The sequence below is a fragment of the Aptenodytes forsteri genome, unplaced genomic scaffold (assembly GCF_000699145.1).
Source record: "Aptenodytes forsteri isolate BGI_AS27 unplaced genomic scaffold, ASM69914v1 Scaffold12, whole genome shotgun sequence".
In the NCBI taxonomy this organism is placed as follows: Eukaryota; Metazoa; Chordata; class Aves; order Sphenisciformes; family Spheniscidae; genus Aptenodytes; species Aptenodytes forsteri.
In genome coordinates this window covers 184,124-194,264 of record NW_008794161.1, presented here as the reverse complement: position 1 = coordinate 194,264, position 10,141 = coordinate 184,124, and the positions used below count along the sequence as shown (strand labels likewise).

The following is a 10,141-nucleotide window of genomic DNA, read 5'->3' as shown; positions in this document are numbered from 1 at the left end:
GGGGGGGGGGGGGGGGGGGGGGGGGGGGGGGAGGAGGGGGGGGGGGGGGGGAAGAGAAAGAGAGCTAAAGAAAGCAAAGCAGAATAAAAGTGCAGCAATCGGCTTATTTATGCTTCTTTTCACAAAACGTACTTGGAAAACAGAAATACATAAGGAAAGTGTTTTTACGAATTCTTGTGGCTGCCTGCAGGCAAAACAGTGAAGCAACCCTGTGTGTGAAGCTATGCACTTGGGCGTAGTGCAGCATACCTGAAGTGTCAAATGTAGGGATCTCAGCAGACTTACAGGTCAGTTTTGGACTCCCATGACAAAGAGGAACCTCATTCTGCAGTCGCAAAAAGGCTGCAGTTTCCTATTGGGTAGGCTAAGTTCTTGCATGTGGAGGAAAAGACTGGTAGAGCCCAAGGCCAAGACGGGAATCTAGTATTTTGAAAGTGCAGGCCCTCTTCTCATAATCCATGTAATTAAGGACCAAAACTAAAGTCTGTGATTGTGTGAGAAATTGCCAAACATTATGCTTTCTTTCCCATGTTCCCAGGTTTGCTACTGCAGATCAACTCAAAATGCAGTTTTGAAGGTTAAATGAACTTTTCAATTGATCTTAATCCCCCAAATCCTCGATAAAATAGATCAGGGAATGTAAGGAAATAGGAGAAAGAAGGATGCTAAAGGTTTTAAGAAAAGGAAAAATAAGGGGAGGGATGACACAAGATATTTAAATGTTTGTGTAAAAGTTGTTAAAGATGCAGAAGTGATGTCAGATTAGGAAGCGAGTTCGTGAGAGGTCACTGTAGCTTAGATCCAGTGATCTGCTGTTGCAGGCTATCACAGTAGCATCCCTAACACACAGATGGCAGCTCAGTGGAAAATACACACATTCAAATATTACAGTGTCAATATAACCAGGTTTAACACTATGAAGATGTTATTGGATGTACCTTGCTGACTTCTGGCATTGATGCTTGTTCTGTATTTCCTCAGTTTGAGACTTGTTTAACAATCTGGCATCACAGAATGTATTTTACATAATGATTAGTAATGATGAAGGGTTTCTCTATAGATCAAGTGTTATTGGGAATCGAGTTTGGCACACAGTTCTGCAGTTCTGCTTCTTATTTCTGCGTTGTCAGATACTTAATTCACGCCCACACAGATGTGTGGGTCATGCCTTGAAGGGCCCAAAGCCAACAGAGGTCCAGCAATATCCTTGGCTCATGAGACAACATATGGTGATGTTTAGCTTGTCCTTCCAGTTGCTTGGAGGCATAAGCCTTTGCGTCTTTGTAAGGAGAAACATTATTCCTCCACCACCAATCAGGATTGCTGTTGAGAAGAGAATGGGGTAAGGAATAACATTTGTTAGGTCCAGCAAGGAGTTTCTGAATGCTATTGCTTCTCTAAGGCTACACACATCTCTTACATGGAAGCAGTTGGATATCTCAGGCTAACCCCTTTGAATGTCTTTACTAATCTAAAATGAATTATTTTAACAATCTTCTGCACATGCAGCTAGCATAGCGAAACACTAGCTAAGATAGCCAACCACTTTTGCTTCCTGGCAGGACTTGCACTTAAATTGCTAATCCGGTGAAGATTTGCAGATGTTTCTACTTTGAATAATTCATTTAAATCAATGGAACTGCCTGCCTTGTATGGAGCTAAATACATACATAAAATTCTGAAGAATTGGGGCAGGCTTAAGTAATCTTGTTTTGCAGAATTTTAATTAACATACACTTTTGGGTAAGAGCTATGTGTTCCAACAATCTGTGGAAATGGGTCAATGTGAATGAAGAGTCCATTAGTTACTTCCAAAGCTTTAGAAATTAACCTGAAATTGTACTAACTTGTACTGAAACAGAACATGAGATGAAATCAGACCCCTGAATACAGAAATTTCTCCTTTCCCTTGATAGGAGCTGAAACTTGTATGACCATCCTGTGACATAGCCAAAGAACAATGTGAAATTCCAGCAGCCTTCCTGTTTGAGGAGACTTTACTACAATAACAGTTGTGAGACTTCGGCTTCCTGTTCTGCCCCCTCCCAAACGATTCACTGTGTTTCATCTCTCAGTTGCCTCAGCATCCTGTTTTGTGTCTCTGTGTTTTACACAGTAACGCTGCCACACAAGGTGTGGCCCTGGCATCTTTATTTTCAGCATTTCCCTGCTTTTAGAATAGTTAATTCAGCAATTCTGATATTTTGATGTTTTTATGTGATGTAAGCATGAAGAAGGGAAACAAAAATCTTATCTTGCCTCTGGTTTACCCAATCTCTTCTTAAAACTCCCTTTAGTCCCTTCCTCTGTGAAAACTACTAATACCCTGTCTACCATGACCTCTGCTTTTAATAAATCCCCTGAAACTTACTTCCTTATGTCCTAATTTGTACCATTTAGTGTATATTATTGTAATGCACTAATACTTCTCATTGCTAGGAACCTGTTTACAGTATCAGTGATCCAATCACTTCAGACAAGAAAATGATTTCACGTGTCATTGCCTGCAAACAAACTTTCTAGTTTTTATAGGACCGGTTGTGCTTGGTAGCGAAAGCAAGCATGGGATTAGCAGAAACAGCCTACTCTTTCAGGAACACCAGTGTTCTCACTGGTTTATGATTGATAATGTTAGAATTGGAAGCCTTGATAAAGTTAACGCACAAGAGGAATGTGGCACTTCTGCTGTTTACTAGTTAATTTAGCAAATGGTTAACAAACCAGCTGTGGTAATTTTGGGTGGTGGTCAAAACTAGTTTGTTTTCTGTTGTGAGCGGTTTGCCCACTGCTGCTTCTGAAGCTGATGGCAGGACAATACACAGCTTGAGAGAAATGATGTGCAGCCCACACTGCATGTGTCTCTGGATAATAAAGTTTTTGGCTGTGCTGACCTGCCTCCAACAGTATATAGAGGCTGGACAAACTGTTAATTTTGTGGTCAGTAAATTGCTTTTCAGAATACATTTCTTAATTTAAAACTCCCAGGGAGTTTTCCATGTTACAATATACTCTCAATAGTAATTTTGGGAAAGAATCACTTTGCCTTTAAAAAGAAAGTGTATGTATGGGGCAAGAGAGAAAAAACTTGATGAAATGCTGAAAAAAGGATCAAATCTATAATGATGAGGAAACCTTTAGGGCTGGCTTGCTTGTGTTTAAAGCAGTTTCTTTGGTTCTGCTTGGAAAACTGAAATTGTCTTTCTCTAGAATTTGCATATTTTTCTCTCGTAATCTGTGTGAAACACCCTTTCTGTTGCTGTTTGAATTGGACATCAAGGTAAGAAATACTCAATTTTGAAACAACAGGTTTAGGGCTTAATTGAAAAGTGGCTTTCGTGGAGTTGAGCCTCTCCTGTTCTGCTGTGTGGTTTTTCTTCCTGCTGAGAATGAAACGGAAGTAGCAGGTGACTCTCCATTGCACATTTTCTGTAAAAACTGTTCGATGATGACTGAAGGGTCTAAACAGATGGATTCTGGATTCTAAAGCTGCTGTTTCCAGTAGTTTCAGAAGAAAATCTGGAAAAAACTGCTTCATGTAAAGATGGAAACTTAAAAGATTGAAATTCTGTGTGGCATTGTTTATATATTTGTTTTGATTCCATCTTGTTCATCTACTGTAAAGACCTGATGTCACTAACACAAGAAACAACTTCCTATGCATTGTAGGATGTCAGATGTTCTCTCCTCAACAGATACATACTTTTCTGGTCACTATCACCCTGGGAACTCTGGGTGCTGCTGTAATAAATACTAATGATTGGAGCCACTTGAGTGGAAACGTTCTGCAGATGATTACAAGAATAAAAAGGGGGGGAGGGAAATAAAAGTGGCAGATTGGGGAGAAAATACTGAATACAAGCAGCTTTTGTTTATGAGGAAACTTGTGACCTGCTATTATTTTGGCAGCATGAGAGGATCTTTCACTTACTAGAGAACTGCTGCCATTTGCAGATCTGCACTAAAAACACTTTGCTGATACAGCTGTAACTGCTGGAAACACACACTGAGTCCACAGTGACAAACTTTGCTTTACTGTCAAAGCTGTACTGTATGCGATCTTCTGGTGTTACAGAGCCTGGGTAGCAAATAAGGGTAAAAATATATCTTCCCTCCGATATAAGTCAGCTGCAGCTGACTTACGCTAGAAGCTTTTGCTAGCAGATATAGCACCTCTTTGTTCCCCAACATATGCATATATATGTGTGTGTGTGTGCACTCTGAAAGGAAAGGAAAAGAGGATCGTATGGTGGTGCTCTGGCCTGCAATACCACTGTTGCCTTGTTGCCATGACTTTGGTAATAATACCTAGAAAGAACATCATGTAACTTTTTTTTTTAATTTGAAAGGTGACAAGTGATCAACAACTTGGCCAATACAGTTAGTAATCTCTCGTGCTTCTCTTTACACAAACAGAGATTTCCTGACAGTACTGTGGGGGAATGTGTGTGTTTGGGGCAGGGGGATGTGAATTATTTTCCTTCCAAAAAAGTAACTAAAAATTCAGAAGGCTTCGCATGAACACGGGGTGTTTGGTATGTCCTAGTGAGGCTTTGTACCACTCTCCACCAGGTTACGCAGAGCTTGCTTCTCACTGCTCAAAGTGCTGAAGAGCAGCTGTTTGGAGTCTGCCATGTGCTGCACTACTCTGCTTTCTCAAAGCTGCTGTAAGCTGTGGGCATAGAGCACGACAGGAAGTCTGTCATCTGTTTTCAAGCCTTTGAAAAAAGTGTAGTCGTAGTTGAGGCCCTGGACAAGATGTGGTGGCCTGACCTTTGATGCTCTGGATGCTTCCCCCTTGCCCACAAAGCTGTAACTAGAGATTTCTGAATATAGCCTCTTAAATTTGAGGGGAAGAAGAGGTGGGGGCATCTTTGAAGTGGTGACTTGTTTGCAACACTCACTGCAAGCGTACTGGGGATTTAATGACCCGGATAAAACTAAATGATCTTACTAGGGTTTCTGCTTCCTGAAGGAACTTGTGTATATTCTGTCTTTTATTTCTGAAAGCTGATACGTAAGGGGTCAGTAGCAGTCTTATGATTGATCTGACATATACGAATACACTGTGGCTGTGATGGCATGACAACTGGTCTTTTAAAGTGAAATAAAATAGAGAACTACATGGTATTGCAGAAGAGAAACAAGGTGAACGAGAAGTAAGTTCTGTTCTGCAACTTATGCCAAAGCTAAAGTATGCAAAAAATCATAATTGCTTTCTACTTCCGTGTGTAACTTTATTTTGGCTCACAGGTATGTATATCAACAGAAGCTTTGCATAGCTCCTTTTAACAATACCGTATGTGTCCAGTAGTCCAGAATCTTTCAAGGAGGATGGCATATAAAATTAAGTGTGTTCTTTATTAGCATAAGTATTGCTTTACTCTGTAACTTACCACTTTTATCTATACTCAAGTTCTTAAAATGAGGCTTGTATTTTACCACGAAGTGGCTGGAGGATATGAACTCCATGCTCCAGCCACTGGCAATCTGACTTTAGCTGGTGGTGAAGCTACAATGCCTCATCTGCACTGTTACAACATGCATTAATTATTTTTTAATATTTTTTTATTGTGGTCAAAACACACCCTTTTTATTAGCAAAGAAATAGCCTGTAGCAAAGAAATTCTAAGTCTGTTTACTACTAGCCTGTGTAGGCTGAGGCTAGGTAATTAGTGTTACATGTGTCATAGAAATGGGGCTGACACATTTCTTCTAAGACTCTCTTAAGAGAAGGTAACATCCTTTCCACATAACGCACCCCACCAGCTTCCCTCTTCTTCCCAACACAGTTGTTTTCCCACTTAGAAAACAGCTACAGTATTTCTTCTGATTCATGAAGATTAAATTATGCTTGGTTCAGCCTGTCAGCAAGGTGTCTTGGGCTTCTTTGAAAGGAAGATTTTAACAGTAAGTGACATTCTTCTTTGCTTACAGGAAAGGTTTGAAGTCTGTTCTGGTAACTGCAGTGGGCTTCTACTTTTACGCTGGTTGCCATAGGTACTGTGTCTGCTTCCAGATACTCTCTAGCCAAGTGAGACCTTGTAGCTCTCAACTAAAGAAGCAGTTCTTACTCTTCTTTAATTACATATTTTGTTAACTCTTGAAGTCTCTGGTTTAGAGTATAAAATTAGAACCAGTAAACATCTAAACAGAATGGAAGATGCCATTGCCTTGGAGCTCCATTTACCTGAGCTTGTGTAAAAACCAGGCTTACCAATGTATTAGTACTAGTATTAAGAGTTTATAAAGTAATCAACAAATATGTTCTGTTCAGAACTGAGGTTAAACTAAATAGGTAGGGTCATTTTTTTAGGCTTTTATCTTTTGTCTTGTCAGAATCAACTGCTCAATGTTGTTGTTGCTGGCTGCATAACAAATAAAATCCTGATAAGCAACCATTTTCTTTGTATAGATTTGCAAAACTGTGGAGGGGGAGGAAATGCATAGGAAGCAAAGCTGAATGAAGCATATCAGTACTGAGGAATCTCTGAATTTCCTTTTTAGGAACTGGGTGGCAACTGGAAAGAGTTGAAGGATGTGACATAACTTGTAAACCTTTTCTTTGTTGCAGGCATCCTGTAAGCAGAGGTTTATACAGGACTTGTGAATTATAACATTTAGTATATTGCCTTTTGTTTAAGCTTCTTTTTATGGATCCAGTTCAGCAAGTCAGGGTTCTGGAAAGCAGAAGTCTACGAAGTTTAAAATCAAAGCATTAAGCTCTCTTGTGATGCCAAGCTGGAAACCCTGGCTAGATTTGAATTTTTTCCTCCAGCATAGCAGAGAAATTCTGAAGATGACTGAAGCTGTGGCTCTCAGTGTGCATTTAAATGCATAGCTGTTTCACTTAATATTTTTTGTCTCTGTTCTTGGAGCTGAAACCTACTTCAACTAAAGCTTCTGACTCTCAGCAGCATTAGCTGCTGAAACAATCTGACATTGTTTGTGTAGCTTGTATTTTAATATTCCTTTCTTTTCCACCTATACAAACAAAAACAGGAAGCAGGATTTTTTTTTGGGGGGGGGTTGCCATATCCGTTTCGGATGTGTTTCTTGCCTGACCTTTTAAAAGGTTGTCTGTTAGTGTCAGAGTGATTATAAGCAGGCATTGTTACTTTTAACTTGGGTAGGAAAGGAACTGACTCTCCTAAACATATTAGCCTGAAAAAAAAAAAAGCGCCAATTTCTGCCTTTCCTTGATGTGATATGACTGCAGCTAGCACTGAAAGGACTGCAAACATGTTGCCATCTATTTGAAGTACCGAAATGACTCATTAAAGTAGGCCATCACTGCTACAGAATGCGTAGCATAAAACACGCTTCTGTTAGCAGCCTGCTGACTAACACAATGCTTTCTGTTTGCTGCCACAGGAGGTACTCGTACATGGCTGTGAGGATATGACAAGGCCTCTCTTTCAGAAACACAATGGCAAATGCATTTCAGCTTGTTGTCACGGGGATCTAAAACCTCACGGTCTTCCCCTCCCCGCTCTTCTGTACGCACAAAACCAGTCATCTCTGTTGAACCTCTGCAGAGACCAGTTGCTTCCACCATTTCTTACTCTGTAGCCAACCAGTTTTATGTAGGACTTCCTAAATGTTTCCTGGGAAAACAAAGTCTTGTCCTTGACTTGCTGCAGGTGCCTTAATGTGTTATTTGTTTTGGTTGTATAATTTGATACTTTGTGGGTATCAACACTCCATGAACAATGGATAAAATGCTTTTTATGCGCGTCCATGCTTATTCTTCATTGTGCTCTTTGAAAATGTCTGGAATGTTGGTGCCTGCCATGGGAATATAGTGAATATAAAAGAGTTATTTTCTAGTAGCCCCATTTTAAAGTTGGATGGGGCTTATTTGTTTACAGATTCAAAAGCAGTATAGCAAGTATGTGCTTCCTATAAAGCATGTAGCTTGCATAAAGCATTGAGTAAAAAGGAGAGGGTGCGTAGATCATGCAGCGTTATTGTCTTCTAGATGCTTACCTAAAAGCTTCAGCTAAGTCACAAGTGTTGGAGTCTTTTCTTAGCCTAGTCTCCAGTGCCAACTCTTTGCACCTTCTTCCTGGGTGATTTCTTTGGGGAACTTCCAGTCAGGAGAAACTGAGTGTTAAAGAGCTGTAGGTTAGTACTGAGCATGACTTTTATTGTGGAGGGAGGGGAACTGCTGTCTTAAGTAACCTTCTTGGAGACTTGCGTGTACCACAATGCAGAGATCCTGATACTGTCTGTGGTAAGACAGTTGACTGCAAGCAAGAAATGTTGCGTAGTGAGTAGAAACAAAATGTTTGCATTCAGAGGCTAGAATTGAAGGTAGCAGTTCCCATCTGAGAGCTCAAGAGAAGGAGGTACCATCTGCGACTGGAGTGTGAGGCAACAGTTTGAAAACATGATTCATACGCTTCTTCCTCTTTGCATTCTTGAGAAAGCAGTTGTCTAACTGAAGATCTGACTAAAGATTTGTATGAATAAATACTGAACATATGGTTTCTTCTACTAGTTTACTAATGAAGTTGAAATTATTGTGTGTAATGCTTTCTAATTCTGATGTCACCAGCCATAAACAGTGAGGTTGTAGCTCAATTTAAACTAATGCAGTCTATTTTGCTTTCCCTTCCTTTTCTTACCAGCAGAGGTGTTTCACCACTTCTTGCAGCATCGTTGATCCATGCTGCAGTTGATGAAGTCCTCCAAACAGACTTGACTGAATTTAAGCAGCAAAGTGTGGAAACAGAAGAAGGAGAAGGAGATGAGGAAAGGTTCACCTGTAAGTATACTTTTTTCCTTCTGTGGTTTTCCCAGAGGCTATCTGTTGGAAGACTTCAGTGTTTTGAAACGCTTCCCAGAATATTTGGTTAGGCTGTCTGGCAAGCAGCAGTGAACAGAACTTTATTTGCTCCTGCTGGGTGTCTGTGGGATGAAAGGTAGCTATGCTAGTTTTGTGGGCAAGATGCAAACATGGTGTCTGGAGCCCCAGACTGATTGTGTGGGTTGGCTTTCTGGAAAGGGAAGAGAATTTCTCCTCCCAAAAATGGTTAATGACTGTGTCCACTGTGCTTCCTGAACTGAACTAGTTAAGAACTTTTCCTCATTGGAGAGCTTCATTTAAATTGAACTGGTTCAGTTCATATCTTAAGTTGATAACCTATTGTATTTTTGAAGTGCCCTTTTCTCTTTGGTAGCCTGACCTTAGCTAATTACTCCTATGTTGTGACATTGGCATCATCACAATTTCTGTTGTGCAGCCACGCTGACACCTTAAATTCATCCATATAATCCATCTTGCTTTTGTCTGTTCTTGGGACCAGGTTTTGGGCCCTCCACAACCTGAACATCTTGAAACTCGAGATCTTTTTCTTGGCAAGTTTCTCAATAATCTCTTTTTATCGATTCCTTTTTCTCTGTCCATCTTCCCCATAAAGATGGGATGCTGAGGGATGAAGAACCTGATGCATGTGTCTTCTGCCTGACGCCTGCATTTTCCCCTATCTGAGTAATCGGGGAGAGAACAGACCTTGGTGACTGAGTACTGGGTTTGTGCCTCGTGTAACAGATGGTCCTATTGCATTCACATGCTGAAGTGTTTTAACATTAGGCTTCACCAAACCTTCAATCCCAATGCCAAGAATTGAAATGGAGCAGGATGCAGGCAGAGCCGAAGATAGAAATGGAGAAGAGAGACGTCTTAGGCAAACTAGTCTATCCTGTAAGGGGAAATAATCGCCCTTCCATTTCCCTGGGATGACTTCAAAGGCAGTTCAGCGTGCCCCAGAGGATGCATCTCCAAGCAGAGCTCTGGTAATGGCCAGGGTACAGCACTTTTCCTGAAGCCTATTTCAGTATTCACCTACAAGTCTGAAACGGCAGAAAGGGGAAGACATTTAATTAAGTCTTGCTGCACCCTGAGTATTTCATCCCTTGCCTTAATGTTTGTAGCCTTCACATGTCTGGAGAGATTTAGCAAGTTTCCAGCACTTTGCATGGGAAGAGTTGGCTTCGTATCAGCTTGGCTGGGGCCTAAACAACATGCCCTGGCTCTCCTCCTCCGGCGTAGGGAGAAATGATTCGGCAGTCGGCGTTCAGGGGGAATGCGAGCAGCGGCATGCGGGACATCAGCAGGCCTGCCCCCAGGCGAGAGCCG

At 41.0% G+C, this 10,141-nt stretch overlaps 1 protein-coding gene across 1 annotated transcript in view; it reads left to right on the top strand.

The window, feature by feature from the left end:
* The first annotated feature begins 8,547 nt into the window (after positions 1 to 8,547).
* PPM1F (protein phosphatase, Mg2+/Mn2+ dependent 1F) overlaps positions 8,548 to 10,141 on the top strand; it is an 18,858-nt gene continuing 17,264 nt past the window's right edge. Inside the window, exon 1 of the mRNA XM_009280961.1 lies at positions 8,548 to 8,767. Within this exon, the coding sequence (XP_009279236.1) occupies positions 8,548 to 8,767 (220 nt within the window). The remainder of the gene's footprint in view (positions 8,768 to 10,141) is intronic.